Source organism: Rhamphochromis longiceps, linkage group LG16 (genome assembly GCF_057381845.1).
Source record: "Rhamphochromis longiceps isolate RC_006_pf linkage group LG16, R_longiceps_female_GT1.1, whole genome shotgun sequence".
Classification (NCBI taxonomy): domain Eukaryota; kingdom Metazoa; phylum Chordata; class Actinopteri; order Cichliformes; family Cichlidae; genus Rhamphochromis; species Rhamphochromis longiceps.
The window spans coordinates 38,395,885-38,415,905 of NC_140572.1; the positions used below are offsets into that span (position 1 = coordinate 38,395,885).

General features: G+C 42.7%; 2 protein-coding genes across 4 annotated transcripts; both read right to left on the bottom strand.

Annotated features, from left to right (window-relative positions):
• Window positions 1-95: 95 nt before the first annotated feature.
• cfap65 (cilia and flagella associated protein 65) lies at window positions 96-14,017 on the bottom strand. 3 transcript variants are annotated; one of them, XM_085385072.1, is made up of 35 exons: window positions 13,883-14,017; window positions 13,668-13,750; window positions 12,547-12,734; window positions 12,368-12,470; window positions 11,932-12,098; window positions 11,597-11,802; window positions 11,118-11,254; window positions 10,810-11,035; window positions 10,407-10,675; window positions 10,143-10,337; window positions 9,844-10,052; window positions 9,574-9,730; window positions 9,316-9,435; window positions 8,939-9,190; window positions 8,711-8,850; window positions 8,485-8,569; window positions 8,238-8,384; window positions 7,908-8,073; window positions 7,692-7,820; window positions 7,364-7,577; window positions 7,022-7,150; window positions 6,772-6,862; window positions 6,580-6,665; window positions 6,387-6,453; window positions 5,812-5,922; window positions 5,531-5,722; window positions 4,744-4,902; window positions 4,499-4,660; window positions 2,631-2,747; window positions 1,829-1,963; window positions 1,698-1,748; window positions 1,388-1,605; window positions 1,178-1,294; window positions 693-1,061; window positions 96-582 (listed from the first exon to the last, which is right to left on the bottom strand). In XM_085385072.1, the coding sequence occupies exons 2-35, from the start codon at window positions 13,746-13,748 to the stop codon at window positions 534-536; spliced, it is 5,244 nt and encodes a 1,747-aa protein (XP_085241198.1). In that variant the 5' UTR covers window positions 13,749-13,750; window positions 13,883-14,017; the 3' UTR covers window positions 96-533. The 3 variants fall into 3 exon arrangements, with proteins under 3 accessions (XP_085241198.1, XP_085241197.1, XP_085241196.1); XM_085385071.1 differs by having other exon boundaries at window positions 9,844-10,055; window positions 13,888-14,009; XM_085385070.1 differs by having other exon boundaries at window positions 97-582; window positions 9,844-10,055.
• A 279-nt stretch (window positions 14,018-14,296) lies between these two features.
• LOC146651652 (uncharacterized) lies at window positions 14,297-17,407 on the bottom strand. Its single transcript, XM_085384754.1, has 3 exons — window positions 16,658-17,407; window positions 15,679-15,839; window positions 14,297-15,482 (listed from the first exon to the last, which is right to left on the bottom strand). The coding sequence occupies exons 1-3, from the start codon at window positions 17,121-17,123 to the stop codon at window positions 15,138-15,140; spliced, it is 972 nt and encodes a 323-aa protein (XP_085240880.1). The 5' UTR covers window positions 17,124-17,407; the 3' UTR covers window positions 14,297-15,137.
• Between the last annotated feature and the right edge of the window lie 2,614 nt (window positions 17,408-20,021).

Below are 20,021 nucleotides of genomic sequence, written 5' to 3' on the forward strand. Positions count from 1 at the left end.
ACTCTGTAATCTGTTACTCTCATACATCCGGACACGGTGTCAGAATGTTGGATTAGAGGATTTATTCCAAAAATGTTTCTTTACTGTTCTCATATAACAAACTTTTACCTGAACTTAAATTATACACATCCCTTCCATTAAAAGATTTTCTCAAACATTGTTAGAACCTATAAGTAATATTTGAGATGCTGTGGAGCGTCTGCTGCCAGCTGGGGTAGGGTAATAATTCCCTTTATTGCCAGCTTTTCTTGGTAATATGTATATTTAAAGCTATTTTCTATTCTGCTATTAATTTATTGTTGAAAATTATATTTTCTATTTATGTGAGTAATAGTAAGAGAAATATTAAATGGCGCTCGGTACGGCTCTAACCTTCGTCCTTAGCTTCTGTGTGTTATTTTGACTTTTTATAGGGAAGAACAAGAATGCCTCACAGACTGAAGATGATCGAGATTTCAGAATAAAATTCACACGAGATGTAAATAATACACAACTGTTGACGACACATGTAGTTGTTCAGCATCTCATTCGTGTCAGAGGTGAGTTTTCTCCTCCCCGGTCGGGGGTTTGGGCGTCCTCCTCCTAATGGAGCAAACAATGCGTCAAATAATTAGAGTCCATTTCTGACTCGTGCAACAAACTAAAGAAAGAGGAAACGCTGCGAAGGCTAATGTGAGTGTGTCTGTACTCACCTGGTACTAACAGGTGGCAAGATATTAGAGCGGGGGCACGCCGTGAGGACGAGCTCTCCTCTGACAGCTTCCATCATCAGGTTCTGGAGGGTGTTCATCAAAACAAGTTCACTCATGAAAGCAGACACATGTTCGCGTGTGTGGGGCGTGTTTCCTGAGCACCCTGCACTCTCCTCGCTGCCCACTGCCCTGCTCAGAGCCCGAGTCTGCGGCCTGGCGGGGGGAGAAGAGCTGGGACACAAACACTGACAGGAGGAGGATGGAAACGATGATCTGTCAGGAGAGGACGATCCCGCGGGCCGGTAGGTGTCGGGCTTGGAGGCCGAAGAAATCAGACGCTGGATGAAGGCGGAGTCATCGAGTATGTCGCTGAAATACGAAGAACATGCATGATTGATTTTCAGTGTTGTCATCTTAAATATCACCGATCTATAAATTAGAATAAATGCATAAGACAGGCTGTCTACTCTACACGTGGGCGGTACCGTAGCAGACAGCTGAGTATGTGGAAGAGGATCTCTTTGTCGGGGCTGTGTGCTGGAGCAGGAAGCCCAGTAGAGACGGTGGGTTCAGGATGATGCATCTGAACTGACTGAAGGCTTCTAATAACAGCAGGAGAAATGACATGTCATCGCTCCAGCATCTACAGTTAAGCTCAGGGATGAAGGACTGAACATATTCTGTATCTGATTTACCTATAATGCTTATTAAAGTAATCAGGACAGTTCTTTAGGTACTCTATAAGGTCATGGGAGTGTGCTGTGACCCTGAGATACAGCAGAGCAGGTCTGGGGGGGTCGGGGCGCCTCCATACTTTTGCTATCTGTCGCTGTTCCCGCAGCTCGGCCGTTCTTAGCTTAGTGCCTGCACTGGCTGCTTCATACACACCACTGGCACAGATGGGAGGAAGGGTCTAGAGTGGAAAGAGAACGTGAAGTCAGAATAAAAGCTTCATGTTCTTTTATAGTCTCGTAATTATTTTAATAATAAAATCACAGAGACCACCTTATATTTTCTGAGTGGCGGACCTTTTCTTACAGGAACTGCTGGGAGTGTCTGTGACGAGACAAGGAGTGAAATACTTTTGATTTCTACATGATTTTAAAAAATTTAATAATTTGTCTTTGAAGTCAGACCTCGTCAATCAGAACTCTTTGGCTCTCTGTGATGTTTTTGTCCGTGATTATAAATTCGTTTTTTTGTCTTTCTCTTTCTTCTTCCCAGCGCTGCAAAGCATCGTTATACCGAGTACGTTCAGCTTCCAGAGTAACCTAGAGAAGAGAGGAAAAGGACGCAACAATTCAAGGAAATGAGAAAAATAATAACAAAAAACTTGATTTATGACACAAGACAGAAGATGAACAAGGATAAAATGTTTTTAAAACATTTCTTTTAGGTAAAACTGAGCTGCATAAAACAAGACTGGATGTCTGAAGTGAGATGTTTAATCCTGCTGAGGTGCTTTCAAAAAGGACCCTGAGGTTTTTACCATATTAACTTTACAGACAGGAGCTCTGTTGTTGTACTTATTTTAGCTGCAGTAAGTTCTATTCCATCCAGCATCAAAGCAGGCAAAGCTTTGAGTTTACGAATGTCAGTGGGGTTAAAAGAAAATAGAGCTGCGTGTCGTCTGCATAACGTGCCTGCAGGTGACACGTGGCAGGGGTAACATGTATAAAGGAAGGAGGAGAGGTCCAAGCACAGAACCCTGAGAAGATGCATCTGACCCTGCGTGGGTAAGGTGGCCTGTGACTTTCCTAGGGCAACAGTAAGCATTGCTGCAAACAACGATAATGCACCACACCACACTGCAGTTTCTGCACAGAAATGGTTTGTGGAACATGACAAAGACCTCATTGTACTGACTCAGTGGTGTGAACTGGGCCTTTGTGCCACCTGTAACAAAACCTAAACTTTACGATGATGCGTCTGTGTTACCTGACAGACGACATCCAGCTGATGAACTGTGGGGTAATCAGTAGAAGTGAAGGTGAGGACACAAAGGGCACACTCCCCCGGACGAAGACGACCTCGGTCTGGGTGGATCTGCACAACCTGACACAGCACATCAACGCTCATCAACGTGAGAAAGAGAATAAAATAATGGCTTGTACAACAATGAATACAGTGGGGCAAAAAAGTATTTAGTCAGCCACCGATTGTGCAAGTTCCCCCACTTAAAATGATGACAGAGGTCAGTAATTTGCACCAGAGGTACACTTCAACTGTGAGAGACAGAATGTGAAAAAAAAATCCATGAATCCACATGGTAGGATTTGTAAAGAATTTATTGGTAAATCAGGGTGGAAAATAAGTATTTGGTCAGCTCAAACAAGGAAAATCTCTGGCTCTCACAGACCTGTAACGTCTTCTGTAAGAAGCTTTTCTGTCCCCCACTCGTTACCTGTATGAATGGCACCTGTTTGAACTCATCATCTGTATAAAAGACACCTGTCCACAGCCTCAAACAGTCAGACTCCAAACTCCGCCATGGCCAAGACCAAAGAGCTTTCGAAGGACACCAGGAAAAGTATTGTAGACCTGCACCAGACTGGGAAGAGTGAATCTACAATAGGCAAGCAGCTTGGTGTGAAAAAATCAACTGTGGGAGCAATCATCAGAAAATGGAAGACATACAAGACCGCTGATAATCTCCCTCCATCTGGGGCTCCACGCAAGATCTCATCCCGTGGGGTCAAAATGATCATGAGAACGGTGAGCAAAGATCCCAGAACCACACGGGGGGACCTGGTGAATGGCCTGCAGAGAGCTGGGACCAAAGTAACAAAGGTCACCATCAGTAACACACTACAACGGCAGGGAATCAAATCCCGCAGTGCCAGACGTGTTCCGCTGCTGAAGCCAGTGCATGTCCAGGCCCGTCTGAAGTTTGCCAGAGAGCACATGGATGATACAGCAGAGGATTGGGAGAATGTCATGTGGTCAGATGAAACCAAAGTAGAACTTTTTGGTATAAACTCAACTCGTCGTGTTTGGAGGAAGAAGAATACTGAGTTGCATCCCAAGAACACCATACCTACTGTGAAGCATGGGGGTGGAAACATCATGCTATGGGGCTGTTTTTCTGCCAAGGGGACAGGACGACTGATCCGTGTTAAGGACAGAATGAATGGGGTCATGTATCGTGAGATTTTGAGCCAGAACCTCCTTCCATCAGTGAGAACTTTGAAGATGAAACGAGGCTGGGTCTTCCAACATGACAATGATCCAAAACACACCGCCCGGGCAACAAAGGAGTGGCTCCGTAAGAAGCATTTGAAAGTCCTGGAGTGGCCTAGCCAGTCTCCAGACCTCAACCCCATAGAAAATCTGTGGCGGGAGTTGAAAGTCCGTGTTGCTCGGCGACAGCCCCAAAACATCACTGCTCTCGAGAAGATCTGCATGGAGGAATGGGCCAAAATACCAGCTACTGTGTGTGCAAACCTGGTAAAGACCTATAGTAAACGTTTGACCTCCGTTATTGCCAACAAAGGTTATGTTACAAAGTATTGAGTTGTATTTTTGTTATTGACCAAATACTTATTTTCCACCCTGATTTACGAATAAATTCTTTACAAATCCTACCATGTGGATTCATGGATTTTTTTTCACATTCTGTCTCTCACAGTTGAAGTGTACCTCTGGTGCAAATTACTGACCTCTGTCATCATTTTAGGTGGGGGAACTTGCACAATCGGTGGCTGACTAAATACTTTTTTGCCCCACTGTACAAGCCGTGTTTGTGTGATCCGTGACAGTCAAACAGAGCCACACAAAGAGGGCGGATCTATGTTTTTTTTGGCTACCTTTGCACCTTCCTCTTCCTGCTGGTTGGTGTGTTGGGGCAGGTCCCATTCATAGTGGGCGGTGTCTGCGCAAGACACGTTGGTGAGGAAGAAGATTCTCGAAGACTGTGAGCACACAGGGATGTCACCTAGAAAGATGCTGTCCTCAGACAGGAACAACACCTGCATAAAGCAAACATGTTAGAATTCAATGAAAATAATATTTGAATGATACACAAAAAAGATTCAAATGAACGTAGTCTCACCTGTCCCGGGAAGGGCACCCTCGTAACACTGGGTACAAAAGCTTGACAGTCACTGCTGTTACAGTGGTTTGAGGAGTCTTGTGTAAGGCTGCTAAGCCCACGTCCCTCAAACCTCACGACCGCTGAGTCACTACCTCCGATGTGGATAGGAACATCTACCTGGGGATACAGAAACGACAGAGTGTGTTTATCGTTACTGATCTGTTATCTTTCTAATTCCTCTTGATTTCTAAATGATTATTACCTAAATGATAACAATGCCAGCTGGTGAAGTACAAAACACAATTCAAACCCAGTTCCAAAAAAGACAAAATGTAAATAAAAACAGAATCTCATAAACTCTAAATAAATAAATACATACATGTATATATGCAAACCAATAAATTCTGCTTTTATTTACATTTTTAACCTCCTAGGACCTGCGTCCACATACGTGGACATCACATTTTGGGTTATTTAGACCAAAATACTCAATTCTGCTCTACAAGGGCCTGATATCCACTTACGAGGACATTATACTGCTACTGTTCTATCAAAGTTTTAAACTAATATCCTCATATGTGGCTCTGATTTTTCATAAAAACAAAAATAAGGTAAAAAACATCTGGTAATTCTTTGTTTTTACATTCATCGGGCCCCAATCGCCCCAAATATCAAAGAGAAATTAAAAATGCTGCCGTGGAAGAGTTCGGGTCTTAGGAGGTTAAACAGCATCCCAACTTCTCTGGAATCAGGTTGTGTAAATATCCTGACGACAGGGAAAGATGTGCAGAGTATGATGTCGTACGTGATACGTCTTCGCCTCCAACGGTGAGAAGATCCATTCCAGCTTTGCAGTTTTCCCTGGAGGAATTTCTCCTTGTGGATTGAGGCAGCGCAGCACTGGATGGTCAAAGTTGTCAGCTTGAAGCTGTGACAACACAGCTGTGTCCACTTCATAGCACACTGGCACTGCCCCACCATTGTGTAATTCATACACCTGCGTGGTAAACAAACAATCACAAATCTTTTCGTTCCAAGCGTTGGGCTGTAAACATCCTCTCGCTGCACACACTTGCAGAGACACACCTGCTTTGGAGGACTGCAGTCTCCAATAGTTACGGAGGTGAAGAAGTGTTGGTGGGAGTCAAAGTGGAGATGTGGCTGATCCCTCTCTACCGTCGCCCCCTGAAAGTTCAGCTGCACACAGAATACATGAAATGGACACAAAGACAATGAAAACAATCGAATGCAGCGAATGTGCTGATGTTAAAAGAAAGTACATCATCCCTTAAAATGTGAACTGTCACATGAATAAGTTAAAAATGTTTCTTACAGAATGCCGAGTGCTTGCTCGTAGGGGGTTGTTTGATTGTTGGGTTTTCGCCGTATAACTGTGGGGTCTTTATTTTTCAAAATAAAGTGCCATGAAGCGACTGCTGTTGCAATTTGGTGCTATATAAATAAAACTGGATTCTTTGACTTCATAAATATCTGTTTGTCATGCCCCTCATTCATTAATCTGACATAGCATCACAAAAAAAGGTCAAAAATGTAAAAGGAGCACAAAGCTAGCTTACCTTTGACACTAGCAAAACTGTCAGGTGACTTATTTTTACTGCACTGTCAGACCTGCGTAAATATAAAGTTTTTAAAAGCCTCACCAAGATTTCTCTGCCATATGAGAGCTTGAACACAACAGGAAAGTGATCCGTCCCAACAAAGACGTGACTGTGAACGACAACGTTTTGAATGTTTTGGTATCAGTTTATTAGTTCATTGGTTAATAAATTAATTTGCTTCAGATTTTAGTCAGTGTGTAATGATTATGGGACATGTGCAGTCATGATCTCTGACCTGTAGCTGAAGTGTACTGCCCTCTTCTGGCCTGGGAGCAAAGTTCCAGCGCGAGGTGAAACACTGAACAATTGGTTGTCCTGAACCTGTGAAAAACATGAAACATTACTTTTGTTTTTATCTCTGTCTTATCATAATATTGATATTTTTTCTTGCAAAATGGAATAAACAAAAGATACAAAAAAGTAAGACCTTCATTTGGGACAGCTCTGTGTTACTGAACTCTCCCGTCACTGCCCAGTACTCCAACTCTATCTGTTGATCCTCTGGAAACAAGAAGGCCCTAATATCAAAGAAGAAGACAACTATCAGCAGATGGTAGAATTTACCTTCAAACCATCACATACGCTCTACTTTCAACAACAAAAATGAAAAATGACAGGGTGCATAGAGCAGACTGGTCTGTAATAATAGTATACTTTATGGCATGATATTTACATACCAGTGTACAGGAATACACCCAGGGTTGTGAAGCATCAACATAAGGTCTGAAGGATCTGAATCAACAGGAGCCGAACCAAAGTTGAAATCCAGCATGGTTTTGGTGAAGATGGAAGGACTTGTGTGCAGTCTAGAGACAGATGGAGACAACAGGGTGGTGCGCACCACACCCAGACACTGCAGGTTTAAAATGACTGTTTGTCGTTCAGGAAATACAAACTGTTCTACAACAAATACAAAATAATTCAAATACAAAAAATTACCATTAATACCAAAAAACTTTAATTATTCCAGGGTTACGTTTCTGTTTTGTTTAGTTTTTTTGCTTGTTTCAGATGCTGACCTGTGCCTGGTGGGAGTCTGAAAGGTCAGTTCTTCAGAGGACGGGTTGGACAGCAGCTGGTCGTTGAGACAGTCCAGTGAGAAGAGTTTCCATATGTGTGTCTTGCTGAGTCTACCCACACAGCCACAGCTCCACGCATCCATCGCCTGCAGGGTGGGAAACACACCCCTAGCTCGCACTTCACAAAGCGCTTGGGGAGATGACATCACACATCCTGGAGAGAGAGAGAGACAGGGAGAGCAGGATAAAACAGGCAGTGTTGCTTAATAATGACTTGGAGTTAAATTGCAGTAAACATTTAAGCGTATGGAGTGTGTATGTGTTCTACCACTGGCATTCAGAGTTGTATATGTGATGGTCCAGAGGTACTCGGCTTGCCTGTTCGGTCTGATTGTGGATCGGACCACCATGGTGGAGTGAGAGGCAACAGTTCCCCTCTCCAAGTCCAGCTGTAGGGCTAAAAGGACACAGATTCAGTCTCACTAGTAGAATCAAAAAGTACAGAGTGCAGATGAACGTATACGTGTATCACAAAACGAGATACCACTTGGCTGAGCTGCAGAGTCAGAGTGATGTTCATCATCCAGAAGTATCTGCTGCACAGAGAGGCCGAAGGAGACTGGACAGGGGCTCTTGTTTACTACAGGAATCTCAACAGTTCGACAGCTTCCAACCAAAGTCTCTCCCACATCAAGGATGGATTTCTCTGCCTGGGAAGGAAGGCACCTCTAAAGATCTGCTGCTGTTCCAAAGCTACAGGAAATGATTGCTTGAATTTTCTTGCAATATTTGTCTACGGTTATGACTGACTCACAAAAAACAAAAACAAGCATGTGTACATATTGAAATCACTCAAACACATGAATAGTTCCACCTCTATCCAGCCCCTGGATCCCACTCCCTCCACTACAAGGGTGAGGTGTGACTTGATGGATCCATGTGACTGGACAGGCCAGTAGGTTAGAGTAGGTTCTAGTGTGTATGCGTTCTCTGCCAGCGGACTGAAGGTCCACGTCTGCATCTGTAGTAAAAATAAACAAATTAAACAGCTTTTTTTTCCACAGTTCCACAGTTACTGTCTACATAAATGTGCAGTGTGCACTCCTCTCTCAGTCTCTCACACAGCACTCATTGGGATGCAGTTCACCAGCATCTGGTTTGACAGAGATAAGCTCCTGGTCTGGCTCTGGAATGCTCCACTGGAATCTATCATGAAAGGAAATCAGAGAAAGCCAGCTGTAGACAAGATGAATGATCCTGAGGTAAGTCCAGACTACAAACAATACACTGAAAAATGTCGGAAAACACGACCAGAATAAGAGCGCAGAAACAAATCAGGCAGCCGACCTCACTGGCAACAGGCTTCGGTTCCTGATGTGATGGGTGCGCTGGGCCTGCGAGCCCACTGCTGTTGGCTGGAAATATAAAGTGCTGCCTCCTTCCAGAGACACACACAGCTTTTCCACCACACTGACAACTGTCAGTTCCTGAAGAAGAAAGAGACATTAACAGACAGTAAAATAAAAATAACGTAAAAACGTGACTGTTGACTGACGCTCTCGTGCAGGGCCGCACCTTTGTGAGTTTAGATGCATTGAGCTGCAGGTGTAATTTAAACCCCTGGTCAGAACTATCCTCTGCTGGCACTGCTCTGAGGGACAGGATCTGGTGATCTCCTGGCTGGATCAAACCACAGCTTGGAACTACAAACGCCGATTCTGCCAGGGCAGGGTTTGAGCTGCGCTCCAAACAGAAAGTGAGCGGCCAGTCTCCAACATTGTGAAGCAGGACTGTCCGATAGGAAATGACACTGAGGGCTGGAAACACCTAGTAGAACAAAATCATTCAGCAAGCTCCAGATGTTGTTTCTAAGAAGGAATATTTGATTTATTATCTTAAAGATTTTCCTCATGAGTTGGGATTTGAAGAAAGTGCATCTTTTTTGTTCTTACCACGTGAGGGGGATTTACGGAGCAGCGTGGAGTGAAGTGTTCTTTGCCTGGCTGAAAGGAGTGGCCAATGACTCTGATGGTCACACACCAAGGCGGACACACACCTGTGTCTGGACTGTGCTGCAGAGTCCAAAGATGCATGATTGACAGCATAGGTTTGAAAGCATGTGACTGTTTAAGACCAGGTTATACTAAGTCAAAAAAGCACCGCTGCCTGTTGTAATGCACAGTTTACTGCAGTGTATAAAATAATAATACCTTATTGTATGCAAAGCACTCAAGTTGTGCTCCGTGCAGAGTATTGAGCTGCTTGGGCACGTACGTCACTCTGAACAAGGTGGACTTAAGTGGAGCCAAGTCACAGGATGATGGAGCGATGGAGAATGGAGACTCTTGGGCGGCAGTCCAAACGAGACTTGAAGGGAAATACATGAAATATAAGCATCAGCGGTCAGAAATTAAAGGTAGATTTCAGACAGAAAAACAAAAACATCAAAAGAAGCCACGCTGCAGGACACGAAGACGTACCTGAGTTTCCTCCTGGTGTGGTTTGTGATAGAGACCGACTGCGTAAAAGCAGATGAAGGAGATGAAGAGGATGTATGCTTGTGATTAAACAGCAGTTCAGTCGGGGCCACAGATACACGTAGCAATGGCAATGAAGATTTCAAACAGAGAGGATCCGTGTGCCCCAAGCAGGCCCGGTAAAAGTCTTCCACGGCGGTGGCTGACATGAACTGCTGTAAATGACACAGACAACGAGTCAGAGAGGCAAGTCTAAGCCTTCGCTGAAATTTAAATACAGAAATGTGAAAATGGAAGCATACCCCCTCCACAGGGGAGTGCAGCCCTTTCTGGTCAGACTCTATTTTATGACCTCCCCGCAGGGCTGCCGGGGCATGTGGTGAATTCTGTCTGCAGTCCTGCTGAAGCGTGTGCAGAACCAAGTGTTCAGGTTTTAGTATGGCAGGTTTCTGGTGCCCTGAGTGGCAGGTACCAATCAGGTCAAGAAACACCGGCTCCTAAAAGAGACATTATGTAAGCACATAGGTAGAAATGCTTGTCTCCGTGCCGTGTTTAACATGTCCTACCCCGTCCAGTACGAGACATGCCACTCTCCTGTAGTGTGCATTAGGCTGTGTGGGCCTGTAGGCTGCCTTCACTCTGGTGTGACTATGTGGGAGAACAGCGCCACTTGCTGGTAGGATACTAAACACACTGTTCCCACTACAGTCAATATCCCACTGGTAGAAAGCCTCAGCAGTGGAAGCATTAACGAGCTCCACCGTCCGTACAACTGATCCTCCTGCTTCAACACATTCAAAATCCACCACAGAGGAAGACAAGGCAACTTTGGGACCTGCAAAAGGAGATTATCTGGGTTATAAACTATCTTCCTTTTATTATTTGAAAATACAACTTTCTTGGGAGTGTACATGTGCTTTACTAAAGCTACAGAGAAACTGAGTTTTCCTTCATGTCTGGGCCTCTTACCAATACAACGCCCAGAGAGTTTGAGCAGACTTTCACTGAGCGTGCCTTTGCAGTTTAGAGACAAGTACTCCACTGAAACAGTATCCACCACAGCAGGGGAGTAAGTGACTGAAACCCGCCGTGATCCACCAGGAGCCACCCTACCACGGGTGGCATCACAGCTGAACTCTGATCCAAACGAGGGCACCCCACCAGGCAGCCGTGACAGAGAAAAAGACGCCGTTACCTGCAGGAAAGGATGCAAAGATGTGTGGGAGAAGGCTTCGAGCGTGAACTTTTGCACTTACGTGTCTATGTGCACCACCCACCGGAGACGGGTTAAAAATGTCAAAGTGTTTCTGCAAACTCTTGCCAACAGCAACAGGACCAAAGTCCACCAGTGGGCCACCATTATCTTCTCCCCCTTTGCTGCTGGGATTTTTCACCAGTAGATGTGGATATTTAGCTTAAAAAAGCAAGATAAAAAGTCGCAGGTAAAACAGATGCTTGAAAGACCGATGTGTCAGCTTTTGACTATTTGAAGTAGATCTAAAAATACCTAGAGTGGAATTTTACAGGGAAAACAGTATTTAGGCTAACTTTCTATTCCTCCTTTTGTATTTTACGTTCATCGTGTGATGTTGCAAACGTTATCTTTATGGGAGTGGGCCAAGCCCATCATTTTATATTTTGGTCATGACGTACAAGTAAACGAGACAGTGAGGAGGCTGACAGTTATGACAGTTTCTCACGCTAACCCTTACCCACTGACACTGTGGTCAGATCTTTGGTTTGCTAGTTACAGTACCTAGTCCCTGTAGGAGGACAGTGCAGCTGCTCTCGAGCTTGCCCTCCTCTCCAAACCTGCAGAGAGCCTGCTGCTGGTACACCAGTGCCTCCTGTGGCCGGAAGACCACTGTGGTGTGACACTCCTGACCGGGTTTCAACAGGCCCTGCTCTGGACGGAGCTGGAATGGTGCAGGACACTCCCACTGGAAGTACGTATGGAGTTTACTACAGGATTAAATAAAAAAGAGGCGATTAAAGTAAAATAAAAGCAAGCGTTCTATTTTCTATTTCCTCCCAACATAGAAAACACACATACAGGTTAAATGAAATACACACAGAGACATAACCGTGTACCTGGCATTTTTTAATGGGAAATCAGTGTGTGTGGAGTGTTCAACAGCACAGAGCGGGAGCATCACAGACTCAGGAACCTCCAGGGTGTGAGAGGGAACGACGGCACGGAGGCATACATGAAAGCTGCCTTCTTTCCCTTGAAATTCAATGCTGTCCTCATACTCACACTGTCTCAGACACACGCAGCAGTACACAAGCAGAAGACTTCAAAGCACAGAGTGAGCTGCTGTATTTAAATAGTTTATCATCTACTCAGGATTTTATTGAAACAGTTAAATTACTTTTATATTTACCTGCTCTCTATACATCAGTTTGTATCATGTAAGGTTACTGACTACAGAGATACTGCTGCATAAGCATGAAAGCACTAGTACATTTCATATTTCAAAATCAGTGAAGATCAAGTAGTATTCTGTCTGATTTTGACATGTGTTACCCTTTGAAGAGGTTTAAAGGTGACTTGTATGGAGAAGGAAGTCCCGGGGCTGATGACAGCTATGTGAGGAGCCAAGGTGGAGAAAATCTTGGACACAGGAGGCCTGTGAAGGGAAGCGAGGGACGTGTTATCTGCAGGGATAAAACAAAGCTTAGCTTTGCACAGAGCAGATTAAACACCTTATGTGTAGCTTCTTTAGCTTGTTGTGGACGTTCTTTAACACTAATGTCTTGGTAAATTCTCTGCCCAGGTCCCAGTCCTCCCAGGCCAGCTCTGGTCTCGTTTCCACTCCAAAGAAGCAGTTTCTTTGGCTTGGTGCTCGTCGCTGACACTTCCCAACCCTCTGCCTGTGGGGAATCCCTGGATCCTGGCAGGTTTGGTGTTACAGGAGATGTGAGTTTTGGAAAAACACAAAAAACAAAACATTTATTCCAAATTCAAAACAATCTTTAACATTTATAGTGGACCTGAAACAGTCATACAGCAATGTCTCTTTGAGAAAAGGCAACTATATCTTCAAAATGATACATTTTTGTACAAACTTTACATTGACCAATAGGAATGGATGAAGTCATTCAGTGAACATTTTTTGCACACAGTATATTTCAATTAAAGATTTGGCTTGATAAGAAAAAATTATGATTAATGATGTTAGTTGTAAATGGATTAAATACAAATATAAAGATCCAGATAGATGGTGTTGATACAGAAAAAGACATTATAGATAGTTAGAAAGGACACGTTAAATATATTCTTCCTTCAGTGTCAACAAGCAGCACTAAACAAAGCAGAGCAGGATTTCACATCACTCCATGTTCACCTTATTTAAGCTATTGTTCAAAGGTCTGGGACAATAACAACTTTTGCAACAAACATAAATTTAACCAAAAAGAAGTATAAAGATATGATCTTCATCAGATAGGAGAGGAAGATGTTGAATTTTAGTCAGTGTTTCTGTTTTTAGCTGCTACTTGCTTTGCTGCGTGGAGCACAATTATGGAGTTGTGAAAACAAGATAATACGGGAATAATTTGTATTTTATGTAGCGTACGTATTATGTGTAGTTAGAAATGTGTTCACTGCTGTTATTGAGGTTTAAATCAACAGGGAAGCTGGATAAATAAACACTGATAACTTTGTGACATTGTAGAGTTTTTACTGGATTATTTTCTGTATACTGTTTACATTATTGACATAAAGTAAACAAAACTAAACAAACACAGTTTCGTAAATGTGAGCACAGCACAGGGTTATTCTCACAGATCTCAAACAGGAAAAAAACAATGATGCCAAACTTTACTTTGATATCGTTGCCAGTGACGGAGGCCTCCCGTGGAGCGGCAGACACCAGCGGGTCAGGACCCCGAGTCTCCGCTAACATGGCTGTAAAGGAAGAAGACGCTTAGTCCTCGACACAGAAGGAAACACGGGGAATGGTAACGTAGCTCTTTCCCGTTTAAGACACATTTTACGGTCAGTAACACGAACTGGTTGGTGGCTAAAAAACAACCTCACCTTACCGACACGCGGAGCAAACTCTTCAACTACTTTTTATTTGCCTCAAAATTGAAGACGAAGAAGAAAGAACACACCGGGAACACCGGGAACAGACATGGGTCAGCGTTGTTGCGTTGTCGTTTCCATAGCAACAAGCCTCCAGAAGAAATTACGGCGACTGATAAGGGTCATTTGCAAACTGCTACGTGAGGACGTAACCAGAGTGGTGACGCTGTGACGTAGTTTTACGGTATGTAAATACGCGGATGCAGAGATATGTTAGGTTATAGCAGGTAATCATCCTTTAAATGGTTCAGCCACACTGTGTCTACTTTATTAAATTATAGAACTTTAATTATAATTCATAATCCAAAGTTTCTCATTTTTTTTCAACAAACTTGAAAACACATGAATTTAAGGTAATTTCGAAAATTTTATTAACAAGCAAACAAAAACTCTGACACTGCATTGCAAAAAAAAGAAATATATTAAATTCTATAACTGTTAAATTATATATTTTTTACAGAGTACAAGGGGGATGAGAAGGCAAACTTGAAAAGCAAGGCATGCAGATATTTCACTGAGTCCATGGCTTTAACTAAATACAAGCATTTCCAAGAAACTAAAACAAAGGGAAAGCATTCAATATCATAAAACAAACTAAATTCCTAAAAGGAAATACAGTAGCAACACAACAGTGTGCCTGTTATGTGTTTATAATGCCCTGAAACATCAGCTGAGTTCACGTAAATCACATATTGTAACGGACCAGGAAACCTGGATAATATTACCATCCACACTGACACCATTAGTTTTATTTTATGTCTGTCTCATTGTCTACTACCTTCTATGAAAGTGCCATTATCACTCGTTCATGTAGTTTAATTGCATGCGCGTACAAAGATAAATGTGTTTATTGCAGGTGGCAGGACAGGGAAGTGGGCTTTAAGTCATAAAGATAAATTCAAAAAGTCTGAATTATTTGTTGATTTTAAAGTCATAACTCATGGATGGATAGCTGGCTATTAAAGCATTAAATGTTCAGGTACATAACAATTGAACAGTTCTGATTTCATGTAATATTAATAACAGACTGAGATGTTTGGAGTTGGTTTAGCACTATGATCCAGGCTGTTAAAAAACAAACTAACCAAGCAAAACTTTTAACAAAACGTTGTTTTCATTCCACCGTCTTCGTGCACAGGATTGCAATGGCATTACTATTTTAATAATAATGAGCATAAGAAGACATATAATAAAAACATGGACGAGTTTATGATGGGAAAGCCCCAGTTTTTGTTCCTGGGCCTCCCTCCTCAGTCTCCTCCTCTGAGTAAGAGTTGTAGTTTGCCATTTCTCCTCCTGAATGCCTCGTGAACCCAACAGAGCCAAAGGAACTTTCTCTCAGCTCTTTTATCTGCTCTTTCTCATCCTCGTGTTCCCCTGCTATCTCCTCCTCATCCTCTAGGCTCAAGGTGCGAGAGCCACCGTGACGTTTGATACTCTTCAAATCCATCCCGCTTCTTTCTCTGTCCGCGAGGCTGCTTGGAGTTACTTGTTCCCTAGTTTTGCGACTTCTCTTCCACTTCATCCGCCTGTTCTGGAACCAGATCTTAACCTGGAAATGGCAGGAATCATCACAGTTTGGACTATTTAGTAATGTAGCTGGCTGAACTGAGAATAAATGAAGTTGGTATATGAAATGCTGACAAGAATGTAGTAAAAATCAAACACCAGGGAGCTGTTAATGTTACACACAAAAAATAGCCATTGTTGGCTTATATGGTCATTCACTAACTTTGTCAGCGTCTAACCTGAGTCTCTGTTAGCATGAGCGAGGTGGCCACTTCAAACCGTTTAGGCCTGGATAGGTACTTGTTGAGCTTGAACTGGTTTTCCAGTTCCAGCAGCTGCTGACTGGTGAAAGCTGTTCTGGGCCTCCGACACTTCCCCAACAAACCTGTCTGAGATGGTGCTGAGGAGAAACCAGACAAATTATTTATGACATATCAATGATATTAATTTGTCTCTGCAAGTGGAAATATTTCACTTGTTATGACTGGTAGGCCTGTAAGGAAGCAAATCATATGGCGGCCTACATAAAGGTAATCTATAAATGGGATTAAGGAGGAAAGGAAATATTACAAAATCCCAAATCCTGGTTTCTCATTGCTGCCACGGCCGACCTGTGTCACAGTGTTTCTGTCAGTTAACAGTTATTGCTTTGATGGAGGGTCATGATAACAGGATTGCTGCAGAGGAGTAATAAACCATCACAGGGGTCCATTACCTTAATGAAAACACTATAAGTGTGATCAGTTGACTGAGGTCTGTATCAGGTGTTACCTTTACCATAAACAGTGCATGTTATTTGTATGACATAAATCGTCCTCAAACTACAGCTTCTCAATGTCAAAGCACTTTCAATACGAACACACAGGTAATAGTGATCTTTACAATAAACGACCTCAGAGAAAAACACATGCAGCTGTGCACCAAACAATCAATAACTAAAGAAAAAATATAGAATCAATTTATGAAGTGCTTTATTGTTCTACATAAATTAACACACTGGCCAAATACGTGATCAACAAAGAAACACTGCAACTATTAAATTATTATTTAAATGTTAATACCAAGCAGAAGAATGTTATAACAAGTTTTATTAAATATTCAAAAACTTTGATCCAAAAATTAAGATGTTGAAAAATTCTTACCATGTACGAAAATAACAATGATAAAGTTTATAGGCGAGAAAAATGCAAATCTGTGGAAACAAACACGCAAACTCACCGTTATACTCTCTGAGTCTGGGCATCATTATCCCGGCTCTGATCCAAGGCTCCAGTGGGAGCGTCCCGGTGACCCCCTTCAGCTGCTCCGGATACGGATGGACCAGCTGCGTGAAGCCGGGGTACATGAAGGCGGTGTGCTGGCCTCCGAGGGCCGCCACGGGATACACAGAGCTCGGGTGCATTCCGATGAGACCCACCTGATGCAGGGCAGGGAATGCCGACTGGGACAGGTTGAAGAGATGAGACTTGGAGAGGACTTCAGACTGCGCCGGAGACGAGTTTGAGGAGTTTGGATGAGGGGAGGAGGGCGTCTCTGAGCCGCCGGTCGACAGCGGGCTGTCTCCGGGGCTCCTGCTGTGATACAGCCCGGGGGACGCACTGTCCGTGTCCGTCCTCTGGTCCACGTCGTGCGCCAGCAGCGCATCAATTCGAAAGTTTTTGGATTTCTCCATGTTGGCTGTCATTCTGACTCGAGATGTGTCCTCTGAACAGTTGATGTTATTTCGTGTGAAGCGTTTTTGTTGTTTTTAAAACCCGAACCTAAACTTCAATAATGAAATAAACTCTTCTGATGAACTTTCGATGTTTCCCTAAGGTCTTGATACACGGGTTAAGCTTGTCATTCCCACTCACGGAAGAAATGCCTTTTTTCTGACCCACTGCACGAACTCTGCGTGTAAAAAACACTTCACCGCTCCGACAGTGAGCGCAAAAATTACTCGAACCCAAGCGCACGACAAAGTCTGCTTTGTTGTGATTGGCCAGAGCTCTGCAGAAGCACAGGGGCAGGAACTCACAAACTCTTCTGGTGTTAATTGATCTCGTCCTTCTTATGCATACAACTAGGTCACAGAAATGGCTTCCTGTAAGCCCCTGTTAGAACCATTTACGCGTCAATAAATCTCAAAGCAGAAAAGATTAACCTGTGTAGGAGAACTTTGTAAAAAGGAAAGAAAGATTAATAATGTGAACTTCTTCTTCCTTAAATGTCTGCGTCCTCTATCTTTAACCCTGTTTCAGGTGAAGTCGAGGTGTAGTTTTCTCACACAACCTCTTACACACTCATTATATTACACATCCAACATGTGTGAGGTGCAAACACTCTTGACGACTATATTGCCTTAATTGCTGTAATCTTACTTAGAGTTATGACAAAAATTAATCATTTTACAGCTAACTCTTGATTAAACTTTATAGCCTGCTAAGGTTGACAGAAACCCAACTGTTCTTATCAGCAGCCGCTTCCATGATTATCGTCATCACCACACTACAGAGCACATAAAAGGGCAGTAAACTGAGAGAAAGCAAACTTTTCTTTGTTTTCCCCTCCTGTAGATTAGAACCACACCGGCAAAGTAGACACAGGTGACAAAAAACACGTAGTAGTTGGCATTTATTCTTCAATTATACACACGGTGCATGCAACCAAGATTTGGAAAGGGAAGACAGTTTTCTTCTTCGTCTATTGCATGCAGTAGTATATTTTATATATTAATGTGCACAAAAGAGGACGGCATGTAAGTCACCAGGTGTGATTTCCTGCTGGACTTTACAGGATTGATAAGAGACAGTCATTGACCTGGGAAAACAAACTGTTCTCATGTCCAAGACAAATACACCAACACCTGCTGAACTGAGCACACAGCATTTAAGAGAAACAGCCTACGTGTTTAAAGTAAAAGTTGCATGTGTGTGCTGGAACGTTACATATACATATATATATTTGAGTAAATTATCAGCCGCCTCCTTTGACTGGAAGAGCTGTGCGTATAGTAGGAGTTAATGTTGTGTAATTATTATAACTTACATCACTGATCAAATATTAAAGCATGGGCACAGCAAGGTGTCTTATCCATGGCTAATGCACCCATCAGCGTGCTGCACAAAACTGTGCATGAACAGGAAGAGTCCACAAAGCAGCGTACATGTTCATCATATATTCTATAACATTTATTATGTATCCTGTTTTAACAAGAGCAAGCAATTTGATTGCAAATTCTTGGGTATTTGTTATAAAGTAAATGCTTTATGTTATAGCATGGGCGACTCGTTCTCGGTGTCTTTGATGGTCAGATACATCACTGTGATGTTGGACAGATCCAAGGCTGTAAAAACCGACTGTAAAATAATTACCACCCTGTGATCTCTTCTCCGGGCATTAGATAAGGCAGAGCGAGGATATAGCTCACCATTAAATACAGTCTGTCTAACATTTCTTGATGGCCAAGCATAAATATCATAACCTTTGAGATAAGGTTCTGTAGGCTGATGACATTGATATTTAAAATTTAACACCAAATAGAAACAGCGTGTTTGGTAATATATTAGAATTGTGATTTATGGTCATTAGACTGCCATTTTAATCATCCTTAAAAAAGTCTTTGTTTTCATATAACATCTGTGCATAGATGGTTTCTGTTCATTGCACAGCAGAGATGGCCTGTTATAAGATATCGTTCTACATCTGTTTTTGTTAAACGGAGACATTATTCATCAACCACATTCACTCATCTTCAGCTATAACAGCGGAAATCAGGAGTGAGGGTTTTAAGTGGGCTGCAAACTTTTTGTCGTTGTTCAGTTTTCAGATACGTGTTGTTAGAAGACATGACTGAAATTTAAGAGTTAACACAGGACGTCGGTTCAGGGGGGAGAAGAGTTTTTAAGGTGAAAGGCTGTGATGTAGGCTTTTGGGTTGTCTTCATTACATTTAAGGAGGAATGTGTTCTCTCCTGGCAAAAAAGTTGTCCTTCTTGGTCCAATTTAACACAAAAGAAACTGAAGGAAAGAAGCAGAGCAGATGTTTATTCTTTCAGAAGGATGGCTGCTCTTCCATTCATGTTAAAATCCTTGATTTAAATTAAATGATTTACAATTTAATGCATTTTATTTAACCTCCCTTTCTTGTTGTCTTTCTATCATGCACACACACACACTGGTCTGACAAGAGCAACAATGCAGATCACAGAGTTATAATGGATAAGAGCAAGCCACAGAATAGAAAAACAAGCCAGCCCATCGCTCCCCTCTACCCTCAGCTGTAAAAGAAGCGTTTATGTCGCCTCTTTTCATACACAAATGTAAAGAAGGTGGGCGATTCTGTCAGACCTCTATAGTTAAATGGCAAAAAGGTTACCCCATTCTTGAAGTGCAGAGGCAGAGCCGATTTTATTTCACTTATTTTATGCCAAGAACCTGTTTGTTAAACGGGGTCTAGTGCAGCAGTGAACCTCTAATAGAATTTGTGCAATTTAAAAAAATAATAATTTCCACCCACATTTGGCTACAATGTGGGTGGAAATTATGCACATCATCTCGTGACTCTCATGACTTTGCAAAGGACAGACTCTGTGCAGGCTTCT